Below are 18,417 nucleotides of genomic sequence, written 5' to 3'. Positions count from 1 at the left end.
TAGGGTCGATGACAGCAGACAAGTTTAAATCCATTGCATAAAGAGGACTTAATAATTTGTAGTACATACTAATAATTTGTAGCAGAGACTAGTTGACACAAATTGAATTCTTCGGAAATATTGAAATTATCACTTGCATAATTTGCACATATATACTTAAATGCGCATTATCAGGGCCGAATTTTGCTCCATGCCGCCCCTAGGCAGATTTGAAATCTGCCACCTCCTGCCCCCTAAAATGAGCAAAATTTCCTTGACTCAAAAACAAGCAAAAAAGTGTTCCTGAAATTTAAACTGTCAAGTTTTTGAAGAAATGGTGACGTTTCACATTCATGGGCGCCCCGATGGGAGGTCACAGTGATCTCCCAAAAAATTCCTTATTCGGCAAATTTTACTGACGATTCGGCAATCCTAACTTTAACTTCACTTACCGTTTCCTACACTTACTGTTTTACGCTGATCTGCAAGTATTATTATGGTTGATTTGATTATCATAAGATGTGTGAAAGTAATCATTATTAAATTGCAAGAAAAAATTGTCTGTGTGGAAAATAAAAGAACGCGCTGATATTTAACTTTCAAGAATAAAAAATTAATTTAAAAAACGTGTGGTTGAAGCAAAATTTGTCGCCTCTAAGCCTGCCTATTCAGCCTATTGGGGAATTGGGCCCTGCGCATTATGTCTGTAACGTTAGTTTTCATTCAAAGCTAATGATTAGTACAATATTGTAGTTCAGACAATTAGTGAGCCAATGTCCTTGTCCATGTCATATCAAGGGTTCCTAAACTTTTCTGACTCGCGCACTTTGTGAAAAATTATATATCTATTTTTTACGGTACTTCAGTCTTATATACAGAATGTCTTTTAATTAACTTACAACTTTAAAGTGAAATAACAAAGCACAGACTCGCTACATGGCTCTGCTGATTGATGCAGTGGCGGAGGGTGCAAAAGGAAACTATTTCACGTTGGTTTCACGCCATTACGAAAATGTCTTCCAAAGTGCGATATTTAACCGAAGATCTTATATTTATTGTTAAAAATTGGTATTTATGTGGTGATATGCAGCACTATTGCTGCGGAAGTGGGCTTAAGCGTACAAAAACCGATCTAAGCCTTGTAGAACAATGATAGGGGATCTATAAGAAAATTTGAGGTGTTTGGTTACGAGACAGATGATCTACAGGGAGAAGCTGGTGCAAAGATGATTGTTAGAACAGAAGGAGTGATTGATGCAGTAAAGGATACCATAGCAGATGAACCAAGCATATCCTCTACTCGTGGGCTGACAAGTTAGTTGGATATCAGTTGGAGCAATGCAGCCAAGCTATTAAGGATGGATATCGGACTTTTTCCTTACAAGAACCATACTTTACAGTTCATCCGGACTTTGCCTTCTCACAGCGTCGGGACTTCGCCAATGAGATATTAGGCCTTATCGATACCGGGATATTGGACTACATGAAGATATGGTTCTCAGATTAAGGACATTTCTGGTTGGGCTTACCGACAGGGAAACCGACCGCTCAGGCAAACCGACAAAATTATCGTTTCTGGGGATCTTCTAACCCTGAATTTGTCAACGTAAGACCATGGCATTCACAAAAGGTAACAGTTTGGGCTTCTCTTTGTGTATCGGAAATTATCGGGCCATTTTTCTTTGCTTCAACTGTTATAGCTGAACAGTCGTTTTTTCCGCAGATTCGTGCTCTGAGTAAGGACACGAATGTATATGCAGAATGGTACCCCTCCACATGGAATAGGCAGAGTGTTTGGAACCAGAGTTATTGCTTATCAATTGCCGAAAAAACATCCTGGTGCTTTGACTTGGCCACCGTATTCACCGGATATGAATCTGCGATTTCTTCTTTAGGATCAAATGAAGAACTTAGTGCACAAGAAAAAGCCGACCGACCTTAAAAACCTCAAGAAGTCGATAACACTTGCAAGTGCTAAAAGAGAAACACTTGAACAAGTTACTGACGACTTCGTGACTAGGTTGCACTACTGTATCACCTCTGAAGGTTCTCATTTTCGAAGTTCAATTCAATAAAAAAGGTTTTACAGTGCCTTCTGCAACGATTTTTGTGTTATTTCAGTTTAAAGTTGTAAGTTATAAAAGACAACCTGTATATTGATACCATAGCCACTTGGTGTCACACCTGCTTGCTTCTAAATGCGGCACCCACTTTGGGAACTTCTGGTCTATACGACGCCCGACTATGTTTTTAGATAAAGTTACGAGTACATACGAGTATTATATTGATCATATCTTGATGTCATCATATATATCACTATATATAAATCAATTACAAGAAGTAAGATTTTAATGATTTTCTTTGAATGTGAATAATAACTTTTAGAGTTTGACAGAGTTAATGAATACAAAATTGTTTTCTTACTTTTTTAAAGGGATTTCAATGAATCTTTGCGTGCCCCTCTTAATTCTCCGCCGTGATACACTGTGCCAAGCAAGCTGTGGGTTGGCAATCCCTGGTATATTCGCGAAAATGCTCTTCTTAGGCGTAATTTTTGGACAACTCAAAAAGATTCAGTAGAACTGCAAGCTGCCTAATATAATTATTATTATGTATTTATTATTCTTACGTATTTGTTAAGAAGTGCCTTAATACATCATAGGGGGCCTGGGACAGATTTTTCCGGACATAAGTTCCCAAAACGCAGCTTTAGGCTATCGTTGGTGACTCGAAGAGGGGGAGGTCATGACTTCCACACTCCCTCTGGATTCGCACCTGTGTAGAATCAATTTAGCGTTTACATCTCTTCTAACGATTTTTGCAGAACGAACTATTTGAAGTGTCAATAAACTTCACAAGGTTGGATGGAAAATTTACTTATTTTACTTATTAAAGCACTAACAATCCTAAATGCTTATGTTTATCACAAAATAACAAAAAAGGAATATCTCGACACACATTTTCTACGAAAGTCGAGATAGTTGTACTATATCTAAACAACAGTATTGTGTGTGTGTGTGTGTGTGTGTGTGTGTGTGTTATGAATCATACTAACCATGAGATTTGATCTTTCTTTCTCCTTCCAAGCTCTTCGCCGTACTTTATTCTTTCCGCAGTACGCAGTAGCAAAAAAAATGAGATGCCCGTTAAGTTATGGTTAGACAACTCTTGACTTGGTTTTTTCAAACCTTTTCTTAAGCCATAAGGTAGCACAGTGGGCTCATTCCAGGATGGGCTACATAGTATACGAATTCAATTTTTAGCACTCAGCACAGTTTAACCTGTTTTTGTGAAGTGCTCAAGTTGTTCTATGTAAGTGCGTGAGCTCTTTTTTGTGGGCGCCCAAGTAATGCAGCGAGCAGAACGAAATTTGATGAACGAATGTAGACTAATAAAATTAAGTTTTGGCCCCAAGAAGAATGATGCAGTCGAATGCTATTCTCGTTTATTTTCATAACTACAATCGTTTAGAAAGTAAACGGTTGCGCAACCTCCTCATCAGTAGTTCATATAATTTTCGCATAAAAATTCTATTTTTTTCAAATTAACATAGTGAATACATTTTTATAAGATGACCTCTTTTTTATGGCTTTTAAAATTCCTTTTTTTTTTCTAGGTACAATATCTGCACCAAAGTCAACGAGCCTTGCAGCACTCTCGGCTTGGCGGAAGTGGCGGGGATGTGCCAACCTCATAGGAGTTGCAACGTCAATGAAGACACTGGCCTAGCTTTAGCTTACACAGTGGCACACGAGATGGGGCATAAGTATGTGAAATTTTTAAAAATTGCAGATACGAAACTTACTAGTTGCTAATTTCGCTTAAGTATAGTGTTTGTTCACTTTTTGAGTTTCTCTCTTGCAGCATTTTTATCTTTTACTTCACTTGTCGTGAATGATTTAAAACGATCAGACGTAGCCAATATAAAAGTCGTTAAAGGTCACTTTTCTGTGTAGGTAAATGTGTCACGATCTACCTTTTGAAATGATTCGTTTGATGGTGAGAACAGAAATATGAATAAACAGTAAAGATTCGATACAGCGATGTACAAGAAATCTAGTACAATTATCGATGATGAAGGATATAACGTTGTATCGTAAGGTGATGTAATTTTAATTTAAAAGGCAATTCGCAACTTCTGAGCTCGAATACGCTACTTTGTGGTGATTAATAATACTAAAGAAAAAGGTAAAACATTCCCTTCCACGTGTTTTCTTTGGGGTAAACTACAGGCTTCAGACAGTTTTTGATGCATGAAATACACCGCCAGCTCAGTCGATTCCAGCCGAGGACTGCCGTTTCGTGCTTATTAGCACTCATCAGCCCGGCATAGGAGTGACTGAGCTGGAGGTGGAAAACCTCTTAAGGAAGCCAAGATTGAGCTGGCGGTGTATTTCATGTATTTCTACCTTAGCCCTGGCTATTGGGCGGTAACTTACTGAATAGTTTTTGATATAATGTAATTTCAGAAGAATAGAAAAGAAAGCTTCCCACAAGCACGATGAAAAATTACTGTCATTCACTAAGCGTCAAAGCAAGTTATAAGTTACAGCATTACATTGTTTTACATTTCTCATCCGCCATTAGACAGTGACTGCAACGCCCCATAGTCTACTGGAGTTGCGAATTTTGGGCTGATAGAATACGTTTATGTCATATTTCATTATAATAAGGATCAAACCATAACTGGTGGGCAAACCATTACTGGTTCGACGCCGATCAACTTGTCCAGTGGTCAGAGAAGTCTGACTGCGAATGGGGAGGTTCTAGGTTCGAATCCCGGCTCAGGCATAGATGCACTTTCTCTCCCCTGTCCTTGTCCTGTCTTTGTATGAATGTGTTGTTATGCTGTGAATTGTTGTCAGAATCGTCCCAAACGACCTCGTACTTTTCGAAATTATAGGCCGTAGGCTATTCAGGATGGTTTTGGTTGACGTTTTGCTTGACATGCCCCAGGCTTCTTTGTGCACTGAAGATGCCTGAGACATATCAGGCAAAACATCAGCCAGAAACAACCTGGGTGGCCATGCACTATCCGAGATTATGGGCCATAGGCTATCCAGGACGGTGGACATGGATAGGGATCTGATGCGTTTTTTTTTTTTTTTTTTTCAAAATATCTATCTCCAAATTGCAGCTTGAGGCTATCTTCGGTTACTTAAGGGGAGTTATGACCCCATACCAGTAGCATTACTAAGGGTTGGCAGGAGCGGCTCTCGTCAGGGGGGCGGCATTTTGACTAATTAAAAAAAAGTTTTAAGAGTATTTTTATCATTGAATTTGAAAAATGATTTAAAAAAAAAAAGAAAACTCGCAAGAAAAGGAGATAGAGGGGATATACATTATATATATATATATATATATATATATATATATATATATATATATATATATATATATATATATATATATATATATATATATATATATATATATATATATATATATGGGTCATTCCATGCGAAATGAGCAAAATTCGCAAAAAAGTGGTGGCCGCATGGAAACAGATTTTTATGAAATTTGGTATACAGGTTCATTTTATGCCTATATAAAAATATCTAAAATATTTTTGCTTAAAATTTTTTATTTAAATAGTTACATGCGATTGAAAATTGGTCAAATTGAATAGCATTCTCATCAATGCTAAATGTTGCACTTTTGAAGGCTTGTATCTTGTTAACTATTTAATGAAAACATAAAAGTTATATGTTTTTGCAATCTATGGAGTAGGGTAATCAATCTGATATCAGTAAAATTTTCAAAGTTGTTATAGTTAACTTTTAACCGAGTCTCAAAAACTGAAAATATTTCAATTTTCTCATAATTAAGCATTTTATTTTTTAATCTCAATCTTTAAGGAATGCATTAGCTTTGATGAAATTAATACCCAATAATGTGCTAAGTATCATAAAAGAAATACCTTACTTTTGAAGTTGTATTTTAACTCATTTGTATTCAAAATCAGTTTTAAACTTAGTGACATTTTGTAAAATGATGATTTTCCCTTCACGTACACACAAAAATTCAAATGAGGGAAAATTCAGACAACTTTAAAATTTTTCAAGAATATAGAGTTGTGCTTCTACTATTTGCTTGACGAAACTCGAAATTGGTTTTTGATTTCCAAACGTAAAATGAAATTCAGAAAAATAGCATTTTCTTTCTGTTTTATGGGTCAATCCATACAGGTTCGACGGATGGTTGCGCTCGACCATTTTTAATTTTTTTGAAATTCATATCCCTAAAAGCTGCATATGAAAGATGTTTAAAACCTCTTTTATTTTTTCTCTCAATTTTGATTTTTTGGAGGTCATCAAAAGTGGTTTTCGTATTCAAAAATGGGACTTTTAGATCTTTGCATTTTGGCCAAAATCTATTTGAATTACATTTATGACAGTTAATTTAACGCTTTGATGTTAAAGTGCGTAAGTTGATAGTCTTACATGCTGAGTTACGTAGCTGTACGTTAATAATTAAAATAATGGCAACAGGTTAGTTCAAGACCAAATGTAAAAATTTTACTCATTTCAAAGGTGGATAACTCACGTAGGGGACGGAAACACAAAATGAAATACGGCAAAAACTAATCACTGGAACCATGCTAAAAAGAATATGTAACTGTTGCTGTGTGTTTGTGCGCCCTTTATAGATTATAGCCCCTCAAAAATCGGAAAAATGACAAAAATGACATTTTTAGACCCCTGTAAACCAAAAGGGGATGGAATTAAAAATAAAATTTCTTGGCCAATTGAATATTCCATTCAAGTACTATACATGTTATACATATTGTTTTTTGTATTTGGTTTGTAAAAAAGATACAGGTGTTTGAAATTAAGCAATTTTGAATATTCAAGTTCTAGTACTATAAATGTTATATATATTGTTTTTTGTATTTGATTTGTAAAAAAAATACAGGTCTTTGAAATTGAGCAATTTTGCTAGTCAATTCACACACTAAAACAGAAATCAAAAGTGTGAAAACTTCATTGCACCTTCTTAAATTACATATATTGTGCCCTACATAATACATTATACTGAAAAGACATATTGTAATTTTCAAAATAATTATTTTAATTTTATAACTTAGAAATATTTGAACATGAATGAGTAGTTTACACTGTATGAAACCTGTATGGATTGACCCTTATGTGAAATTACGAGAATTCAAAACACTAGATAAAAGACTCAATGATGCAAAAGCAAGTATATCTAACATTTATTTCGATTTTAAAAAATGTACATTTTAGCAAATACTTCATAAACATGCTTTTGAGAAAATGAAACACGAAAGAAATGGTTAGTTTTGCTAAACTTACAATAAAAATAACTAACTAATAGGGCTCGACCGATGGCATTTTTTGGCCGATGGGCCGATTCCGATTGTTGGCCGATTGTTTTCCTCCAAATGGCCGATTGCCGATGCCGTCGGCCGATGGCAAAAAAAGAAAAAAATCAAACAGCAATAAATTAATAAGATTATCAGGGATTTAAAGGATCGTTTATTCATTTCACTTTACTTCCTTTCTACGAATAAGAAATGGTATAATCGCAAAAAAAAAAAAAAAAAAAAACCGGATATCTTTTTCGAAACATAAATGCTAAAATATTTGTTCTATTAACTTTCAAATGATTCCTTTAAGCAAATTTTTCATTTGTCTTTAAAATTAATCATATGCTTTGTAATTTTATTTCGTGCATAAGTTGTAAATATTCATGAAATTAGTCAAAATTCGACCTTTTGGCCTTTTTTGATATGGGTAATTTTTTTATACTCCCAGTTTTACCTTTTTTGCCAATAGTGTACTTTGTACAGATTTTTACTGGGAATGCGTTTATAGCTTATTATATTAACAGCCCAGAATTCACCGTGAATTCCAACCCTTCCTTATAATCGGAGAGCTAGTGGCACATTTTGAGAAGGTACTTTAAGCAAGTTAAAAATAAGAAAATTGTTACTGGGAATGCGTTTATAGCTTATTATATTAAGAGCCCAGAATTCACCGTGAATTCCACCCTTTCCTTATAATCGGAGAGCTGGTGGCACATTTTGAGAAGGTACTTTAGGCAAGTTAAAAATAAGAAAATTGTTACTGAATAACAATATAATAAGAAAATTGTCATATTAGGAATATATTTGTACTTATTTAAAATTTATGAATAGAAAAGTTTGCATTTTTCATAAAAGCTATAATAGTGAAATACATTTTGCTGAAAAAAGAAATAGCCATGAAAAGAGCGAGGTTCTTAAAACGTAGCTACAATAAAAAAAAAAACTCAATATTTACACCAAGTTAATAACCGAAATAAATATCCTACTTGATCTGACGTTTGCTAACATAATATTGGACAATTTGATTGTTTAATCTTTTATGAAGCTTTACAAACAAATTCAAATTAAATTTTTAAATTTAGCAATAATTTTCTGAAATTTAAAAAAAAATATGCATAATAGAAAATCCTTGAAACTTTTCTATAAAAAACGAAAATAACTTATTCATTGATTTTATATAAATACATAAAAATCGTTACTTACAACAGAAAACAAATCGATCGCTATTAATGATGCCAAAAAATAAGGCGCATTGCGAAATATAGGTGAAACAAGTATGAGAAATACGCAAAGTGACATTTCTTGACCAAAATAAATAATCGCATAAATATTTAAGAAATGCTTGAAACGACGAGGGAGGGTTTGGGAGGGGGGGTCACCCTCTGATTTTGGAGTAACTCACACTTCGGCCCCAACTTCGGCCTCATTTTTACTTCCTTTTACAAAAAAGGAAGTATTGTATTCGCGAAAAAATTTTCACTCAAAAATCGCCCTTAATTTCCATTTTGCTCACCCCCAAATGAATGTTGAGTTTTTTTTTCGATTCGACCACATGCGGAAAAGTGCCTAAGAATGTATAGACACGCGAAATATCCATTTTGACCATCACCGAGGTAATTACAACGACTTTTCTCGTGACGTCTGTATGTATGTGCGTATGTGTGTATGTGCGTATGTGCGTATGTGCGTATGTGCGTATGTATCTCGCATAACTCAAAAATGGTATGTCCTAGAAAGTTGAAATTTGGTACATAGACTCGTAGTGGGGTCTAGTTGTGCACCTCCCCTTTTGGTTGCTTTCGGATGTTCCTAAGGGGGTCTTTTGCACCTTTTTGGGGGGAAATCATTGTTAATTTCGATGTAAACTCAAGTGGGGTTATAATTTGTCGGACACTTGGCGATATATCGCCAGTCTTTTGGTCGCCAAGTTTTGTCGCCAACTTGGCGACAAATTTGGCGGAGTTTTTTTTTTGGTTTCAATTTGGCCATTGTTGGTGATATTTAGAAAATAAATATTGAATCACATTAAAATAGCGAATAATGGGGAAATGACATTAAATTGGAGTAAAAGGAAGTCATGTGATTCACACATCAGCTCGTTTTAGTACAGAACCGCTACCATCAACGCCTCGGAAGAGTTTCTGAATCTACTTCAGCACTTCTGAAGAAAAAATTCAAAAGTCCCTTTGATTTTCTAATTATGTCACCATTCAAAACGTCTTTAATCAATTTCTTACGTTAATGCTCTAAATTCTTTCTAAAAAATAGATAAAGTTTGAAAAAAAAATCTAATTTTATGAATGGTGTTAATTTAAGGAACTCAGAAGTACAACTAGAGTTTAATTTCAGAAATTGAGGTAGTGGGAGGAGGGGCACGCAAGTAGTCTCAGAAATTCAAAAAATAGTCGTAAAAAATCGAGTTCAAAATAATCATAAAAATGGAGCAGAAAAAATCTTTCTAAACTTGCACCCGAGTTTGTTTTGACGTGCAGTGGCGGATTTAAAATATAGCAAATGTTGCAATTGCACGAGAGGTCCCATAACTATAGGGACACCGTAAGAGTTACAAAAATGCTTATGATAAATGTTTTACAACTTTTGTGATAGAGAAATGGGGCCCCAAAATGTATTTCGACGGGCTCCAAACTTGTAACTCCGCCGAAGCGATACAGAAAAGAATGCATTACTGTGATTCATATTACAAATGTTGGAAAATTTAAAATTACCGTCGGTTCAACGGAATCTAACAAAATGACACAAAAACCAAATCGCCATCTCATATTTGTTTCCATGGTTTCCAATGCGGCAATGTATCACCAAATGATCGTTAGTCTGAGACACTGTATTAGTTTTACATTGAAATAAGTAATTAGTAGCTACAAAAAATGAGTAAACCGGCTTTTCAGAACACCCGATCGAAAACAAAAAGGTAAGTGCACAACTGGAACGTACGCACACCCGACATGCGAAAACTTAACCTTTTACAACTTACCATCTTTGAGTTATGAATTATGAGAGATACAGTCGAACCCGCTTAATGGAATATCGTATAATAGAATACCCCGCTTAATGTAATAAACTTACAATGTACTACACCGTTGAGATGTGTTATTTTTATCCCGGATAATGGAATATACCGCTTATTAGAATAATTTTTCCTGGCAAATTGCCTATTCTATTAAGCGGACTCGACTGTATATACGTACATCCAACTTCAAGAAACAACGCAATAATTAACTTGTTTGGTACCTGAATGTAGTATTAAAAACTCTTTCAGGGGTAACTAAAATAGAAATTCATACTGAAATTTAAGTAAACAATTTTAAACTCCCAAAAACTCCCAAAAATCAAAAACTCCCTTTACTTTTTATTAAAAAGTAAAATAGCAAAGGTCCTTTTAAAAAAAAAAAAAAACATCGGCCTATTCCATCGGCTTTTTGATGTATTTTAAGGCCGATGGGCCGATGTTTCCTGCAAGTTAGCATCGGCCGCCGATGCCGATGCCGATGGCTAAATTGTTGAACCATCGGCGCCGATGCATCGGCCAGGCCGATGCATCGGTCGAGTCCTACTAACTAATGAAATATTGCCTAAGTTCAAGTTACTCTAGTAACAAAAATACTCTGATACCAATGATTAAAATTTAATTGCATCTAAAAGACACTTCAATATATTACATAAAAAAACTTGAGTGAATTTAGAGCATTCCCTCATCTTCAAAAAAACATCTGAAATAGAGGAAAAACTGAAATTTTCGATTTTTTAAAGTACGATTTCGTCATCAAGAAATTCATAAACAATAACTAAATTAGAGCAGATAGTTAGTTACAGAAGTTTTTCAATCTGAATCATTTTTACTCTTATATTTTCATTAAAAGAGCTAGAAGAGTGATTTGAAATCTGTAGTAAATTGGCAAAATTTCAATATTTGTTAATATCTCAGATTCAAAAAAAGATCCGAATAAATTTTACTTTGCTTTTTCCCAATAGAGATTTGTTTATAGAATGCGGAAATATTTATTTTTTAAATGTACATTTATAACTTATGGAGTTATTGAGTCACAAACTGGCAGCAATGAACTCTGAAAATTTAGGCTTAGCGTAAGCATCAACTTCTAATGTCAATAACAAAGCAACAAACAGTTTTTAAACTTCCATACTTTGCATTCCCTCATAGATATGCATGGTTTACCTAAATAAAAATTTTCATTGAAATCTGTGACATGTCAGCCACAGCTGATTTGCTCATTTCGCATGGAATGACCTATATATATATATATATATATATATATATATATATATATATATATATATATATATATATATATATATATATATATATATATATATATATATATATATATATATATATATACGCATAACATCTACTGAGAAGGAACATTGGGCATCATTGAAAACAATTCTAAAAAAGAAAATGTTCCTTAAAAATTTTTTTTTTTTTTTGAGGTCACAATGATCTCTGGTGCTTTTCATGTGGGCGACCCTGGGGAAGGGGGGCGCAATTTCTTTCGTTCGCCAGGGGCGCTAGACCCATAATTACGCTACAGCCCCATACCCCCCTACCTCCATTCTCTGGATCCGCACCTACCGTAGTCCTCCGAACGTTTGAAATCTACTACGTATAACTGATGTATAATAGCGTATAAGCGGTATAAATAGTGGTACATCATTAAAAGTTTGCAAAAAAGAACTATTTTAAACTTAAAATGTACTCAACTAATTTAGACATCAAATGCACGTAGTATTCTAATCTATCGTAATGATAGGTGATCGATACATAGATTTACATATATATATATATGAATATTGATGAAGTCAAGAAGTGCTACTTCATCTTTAAACTAGCAAAGAATCCGGAAATATAATTTGTTTTCCATCAAAGTATCTAGTTTTAATATAAAATGTTGATTATTTTTGTTTTCCATCAATTTATTACATATCTTTGAGTAAAAGTGTCTTTGAACTCTCGTTTTCCCACACTGTAGCCCAGAATAATTACAAAGAAATAGCCCACAGTTGTCGCCATCATTAACCGCAAAATCTAATGGCATCTTTTCTTCTTTGCAGAACCTTTGCTACTCGCGGCGAAATTGATGATAACGGATGACTATGTGGATTACAAATGAAGTCGTTTTTAAATGTTGATAACGTTTTCATTGCAACAAGTTGTTTTAATGACAGAGTAGCTCAAGTATTGTTGTCTGCTATTAATTAATCGATGTTATCACTGGACGGTGCAATGGGCGGCTCTTTCAGAACTAGGTTTGGGTTATAAAAGTATCCCCGGGATACGTGCACTTTTGCTTTCCTTTTTGGAATGCAGGGAAATTTTTAAAGTAAAAATATGGTTCGTATTTTGATTTTTCCCCCCTTTGTTTTGTGTGTATGCCAAGGACATAGCTTCTTATGCGAGTAGACGGTCACGAAATATGTTTATTCAATAATTACCTACTTTGAATAATTATATATTAGTGTGAACAGGGGATTTTTGTGTCTAACTTCTTTTTAAATATGTATATTTCCTTTTCTACATAAGTGGCAATACTACCTAAGTGAGGTCTTTTAACACAATAATGATTAGCAATAGTAAAAATGAGTATTGAGTTTGAGTAGAATGAATAGAGCATCAAGTAGGATCCTCCGTCAGAAGATTTGTGTCTACAAATACAGTCGAACCCGCTTAATGGAATAGGCACTTTACCCCAAAAGAATATTCTAATAAGCGGTATATTCCATTAACAAATAACACATTACATTGGTTTGGTACATTGTAAATGTAGTATTTTAAGCGGGATGTTCCAATAAACGGGCTCGACTGCATGTACATATAAATAAATATTTGTGAGCTTTCGAAAAGTGGTCTGTCGATCATCAGATAACATGACCACACTAATAACTTTCCCATTTTGTTAAGCTTTTTGATTCTCTTGTAGTTTTGGCATGGCGCACGATGGTCCTCACAACGGTTGCCAAGCTCCTTCCGGGGAACGACAGCATGTGATGTCTCCGCATCTCAACTCCGACACCAGTCCTCTTGTGTGGTCTAACTGCAGCAGAAATGAAATCACGAAATTTTTGGAGTACGCGTGAATTATCGCTTAATTCCTTTTGATTAAGTGAAATGAGACTTTCCTTTAACTTGCATTACTTTTGGAAAGTAGTGTATACTTTGTTTGTAGTATAAACCAGTGGTTCCCAACCGTTTTCTTACCAGTGAGCCGAACCTGATACAAGATGAATCTCGTGGGCCAGAATAGATAAATATTTAAATACATTTTAGTATTTTTTATAGACAACATGGGAAAACGAGGAAAAGAAAAGATTAGAAGCCAAGAACTGTTAGTATTACTACATGCATTTTTTATTGACACGAAGTTTCTATTTGTATTTTAGGAACCAATTTCTAACTATTTCGCTACAAATTTGCAACAGTCACTCGCAATGCCGAAAGAACTGTTAGTATCACTACATGTTTACTTTATTGATAGGAAGTTTCCATCTGTTTTTTTTTTTTTTTTTGAAAACCAACTTCTAACTAATTGGCTACAAATTTGCAACAATCATTCGCAATATTGAATAAAGATTGGAACCTTCAGAAACAACTGACAGAATATATTTTTCGATTCATAACATTGACTAGAACAACGGGCCACATTAATCGGCTTCTCGGGCCGTAGGTTGGGCACCACTGATGTAAACGATGTACCTATATGGTTAAAAAATGTGCTTAAATATTATGAATTAAATACTTTTGCCTTAAAATTGTTTGTCTTTTACTATTTGACCAAATGATGGATCAACTGTCAAATGTTTTTCTTTCAGCCGTGATTGGGGAAACTGCTTGGACGACGAGCCATCGGACCACGAATTTTTTTTTCCTCAGCTACCACCGGGAGCCATGTATGACGCAAATCACCAATGCCGGCTTCAGTACGGTCCGGACGCTGAGCATTGCGAAGGAATCGAAGTAAGAACTCTTGCTGGTGAATTGCTGGAACCTTGAATTTTTTTCTTTACCCTAGTTGGAACTTTAAAAGTGAGAACTATTAGTTTATTTCCGATGCAAAAATGACACGTCACCAAGGCAGGGATGTTTGTGATGTGAAAATTTTGTGTTGCCACTTTGGGCGCCGGGAACTTTGGGCGCCAAGCATATTGGGTGACGGGAATATTGGTCCCAAAGTTCTCGGCGCCCATTGTTCCCGGCGCCCAAAATGCTCGGCGCCCAACCTGCGGCTCCCAATCGACGGCGCCAATCTTCCTAGACCGAATGGAGCAGTCTACTGCCACAGAAGTCTCTGGAACAGTTCTGAAGAGATTCCACGAAGTGAGTCCTTCGTCTTAGGGACAAAGTCCAACAGGGTCCTTGACTAGATCTTATATCATCCTGACTTTGACACTTAATCCCTAAGACGAAGGATTCACTTAATGGAATTCGCTTCAGAAGCGCTCCAGAAGTTCTTGCGGCAGTAATCTCGGGAGCAGTTCTGAAGTGAATTCATCGAAGTGATTCCTTTATCTAATAGGGGTTAAGCCAAACTGGGACCTTGACAAGGACTTTTGTCTTTTAGGCTTTGACATAATCCCTAACATGAAAGAATCACTTCGTGGAATTCACTTCAGAACTGTGCCAGAGATTCCTGCGACAGTAGACTGCTCCATTCAGGGCCTGATTAACGCACGGTCCGGCGGGTCCGTGGACCTGGGCACCACAAATTTAGGGGCACCAAAAGAGCCTAGCCTAAATTAACTTACTTACTTCCTTTTTTTTTGCTCCCTTTACTTTTTCTCAACTTTAAGGGAGAGGAAGCTCAAAATTTTTTTTTAATCAGCTCAAAAACTCGTAAAATTAAAAAAAAAATCGCGTCAGCAACAGTTCCAGTGGAAGTTCCTTTTCATTTTTGAAAAGAATCAAAAATCGTTTGAGAAGTTGCGTTTCTCAGGATAATACCAAAATTAGGTGTCGATGATGCGATCGAGACATTTGCCCCTGTTAAAGCGAGAAAGAAGCCTTTTTAAAACTTAATGTCTGAATTAGTAAGATTTTTTTTTATTTTGCAGTTTAAAATTGTTTTTAAACTCATTTTCACCTTAAAGTAAGGCAATTTTAACTCTGATTAGTAAGGTGACTAGACTATCAAGTGTTTGGTATTCAAATCCCAGGTTTCCTTTTCAATGTAGTTTCTATTCATATAAGGTTTCTAGTATAACACACTGAATTTAAAATTGTGCGGACTTTCTCATGGAGGGGGAGGGGCGGGGGCACAAACTTCTACTCCGGACCTGGGCACCAGTTTGGCTTTATCGGGCCCTGGCTCCATTCAAATTATCGCGGAACAGGCGCTGCTAACAGTTGTCCTAAGACTTCCACATTACTGGAAACAGGTTGTATACACTGCTGGTGACTGCATTGAAGGAAGATAAACCGTGGTGGTTTGTATCATTTTTGCATTTAGGTGTAAATAAATATGGTCACCACTATTAAAATTCTAACCCTTGATTACATCGTAGAGGAAAAGCACAGTTACAATTCGATGAAATGAACTACACTGGTGGACAATTGCTAAGGACGGATGGCAATATTAGCGTTCGGAACCACAAAATGGGAGGCAAGGAAATATGGAAATTAGCATAAGTGTGGGATACGGTAAGACGTGTTGTGCGTATGCAAATTTTAGATTCATGACGTTGTTCGTCACATGATAGCGCTGATAAGCAATATAAAGGATTTGGCGCGTGATGACTATTGTTGTTCAAAAGCAGAGTTTGACGGGTAAAAATAAATTGACGAACTTTAATTTTTCGGTATGTCTTCCCAACATCCCTTAGAAAATTTTACGGGTGGCCGTGTTGTTCGCAAGATTTCAGAAGGGCAAAAAGTGTCAGTTATTACCAGGGAGTTCGATGGTAGCCGCAGGATTGTTTCGAAGGTTTGGAATTAATTTCAAGCAAATGGAATGTGTAGCATATGTCACGGGGGAGGTCGTATACTCAGTATGACACGACGTCAGCAGAAGTTTGGTACATAGCGCTAGCAACAAAAAATAACCGGCGCAACGCAGCCACCGATGTAGCAAAGCAGTTTTCTACTGCTACTAACTAGCAAATATCCCGTAAAACTGTAGCCAGACGTTTGCAAGCAGTAGGACTACACTCATGACAGCTTGTTTTGTGCACCCCATTGTCTAAAGTCAACATTTCGCCCGTTTGTAATGACGTCGTCAGCATTACAATTGAAGAGAAGTCGATTGAGCTTTTGTACTATTCTCGGATGACAGCAGGTTCAGTCTGTCGTCCAATTGTTGAGGACAACTAATCTGGCGCGAGAGTGGTACTGAATACAGGCCGGAAACACAAAAGATAATGACAAATATGTTACTAGTGGTGTCAAGGTGTGGACTGGGATTATGATCAATGGCCGTATGTCGCTCATGTGCTACCAAAACGACTATGGCTGGCCAGTGATACATTGAGGTTGTTCTGCTAACTCATGTTTACATGTTACGTGGTGCTGTGGGCGATAAATTCGTTTTCATTTATGACAACGCAACATGTCCTCGAACAGTCGCTGTCTAGAAGTGTCTAGAGAGCGAGAATACTCAACCCATCGGATGATCAGCACATTCTCTAGATCTGATTTCCATTGAAAATGTTAGGAATGCTCTGGGGAACAGTCTTGGTGGTCGACAACACCCTCCAATAAACAAGGACACCATCATTTGTGACTGACAGAGGAATGGGATAAAGTACCTCAACAACCGCTGGATATTGTTATGCAAAGCAGCAAGCGATGTGTGGAAGCTTGCATTGCTCCCCATTGTGGCCGTATCCCATATTGACATCTCACCCCGGAATGCCTGGTGACGGTAGTTACATTTTTTCACTTTTACGTATTCAGCAAAAAATGACCATTTTGTACTTTGAACACTTTTTAACGCCTTCTGGATTTCAGAGCACAATAAATTATCGTCATTGTTGTGTTCTAGTGTTCTGACATTTGTTTATTTCACTTGCCATCGAATTACATTTACTTTTTTTCACGCCACATCGCACATTGTGATCCGTCTTTAGCAGTTGTCCAGCAGTGTAGCTAATATTCGGTTCTTAGGTGGAAACGGGTTTATTTATGACTTAGAAGGGGTGCTAGTTTGCCAAATTCGACGTAGGAAAACGGAGGCCAACTTTCTCACGCTAAACACGGTCGAACAACAATTATATTCAATTACTTATGCATTTTGATGTTCTGGGACAACCAATATTTCTATAGTTAAGCAGCGTAAGACCAACCTTTGAACTCTAGTAAAATCGTCCATTGGCCATAATTAACTTCATCCCTCCTGTACGGAATTTTCGCCAGAAAACCCGTGAAACGGAATGTGTATGCCTATTAATAAATTGTTAAACCTCCTATGTTATGACTGAGCTTTTGGAATTTTGAAAAAATTAGAAGCGGTCTAAATTAAAAATTTTAGTCATAAAATTGCTCTTTTCTACTCATTGACAGGAACTTTTACACTTTTTTTTTCTTTTATTTAGTCCTGATTGCTGAACAAGCATCACTTGATACAGCTTTTAATTTCGAGGTAGACCGTGATACGCCGCTAAATAATTAAGATGTGCAATCAGGGGCGTGGACAGAAATTTTGTGGCCCTCACAAATGACTTTTACGGGTCCCCCTCCATATTGTTTACCCCAATGTCTCTACATATATTTCGGCCCTCATTTTAGAAATCTCGAGCCCTCTTCAGGCTCGGGCCTACAGGTGTCCCCTCTCCTCCCTGTGCATTCCCCTGTGTACAATGCAATTTTTGGTGGTAAAACACGCTTAAGAAGTCTTGCTTTTCCGAACCGATCATTTGTGAGAAACAAAAATTTTAAAATGTATCTTTCTCAAGGTTTTTTTTTTTTTTCGCCTTCAGAACTTAATTGATGCTGAAGAGCCGAATATTTTGAATTCATATCACTTACGAGCCATTTTTGTTGCAGGATGTATGCCAAACTCTGTGGTGCCGACAAGACAACAAGTGCGTCACCCGTCTGGAGCCTGCTGCCGAAGGGACGCTCTGCGACAAGAACATGGTGAGAC

General features: G+C 36.2%; 1 protein-coding gene across 1 annotated transcript in view; it reads left to right on the top strand.

The window, feature by feature from the left end:
- Window positions 1–18,417, top strand: part of LOC129220652 (A disintegrin and metalloproteinase with thrombospondin motifs 7-like) — a 52,088-nt gene that overhangs the window by 29,100 nt on the left and 4,571 nt on the right. Inside the window, exons 6-9 of the mRNA XM_054855080.1 lie at window positions 3,596–3,745; window positions 13,264–13,410; window positions 14,153–14,297; window positions 18,318–18,410. Of these exons, the coding sequence (XP_054711055.1) occupies window positions 3,596–3,745; window positions 13,264–13,410; window positions 14,153–14,297; window positions 18,318–18,410 (535 nt within the window). The remainder of the gene's footprint in view (window positions 1–3,595; window positions 3,746–13,263; window positions 13,411–14,152; window positions 14,298–18,317; window positions 18,411–18,417) is intronic.

The sequence above is a fragment of the Uloborus diversus genome, chromosome 4 (genome assembly GCF_026930045.1).
Source record: "Uloborus diversus isolate 005 chromosome 4, Udiv.v.3.1, whole genome shotgun sequence".
Lineage (NCBI taxonomy): Eukaryota > Metazoa > Arthropoda > Arachnida > Araneae > Uloboridae > Uloborus > Uloborus diversus.
Note: the sequence above shows the minus strand (reverse complement) of the source record. Positions and strands in the feature narration are given on the sequence as shown.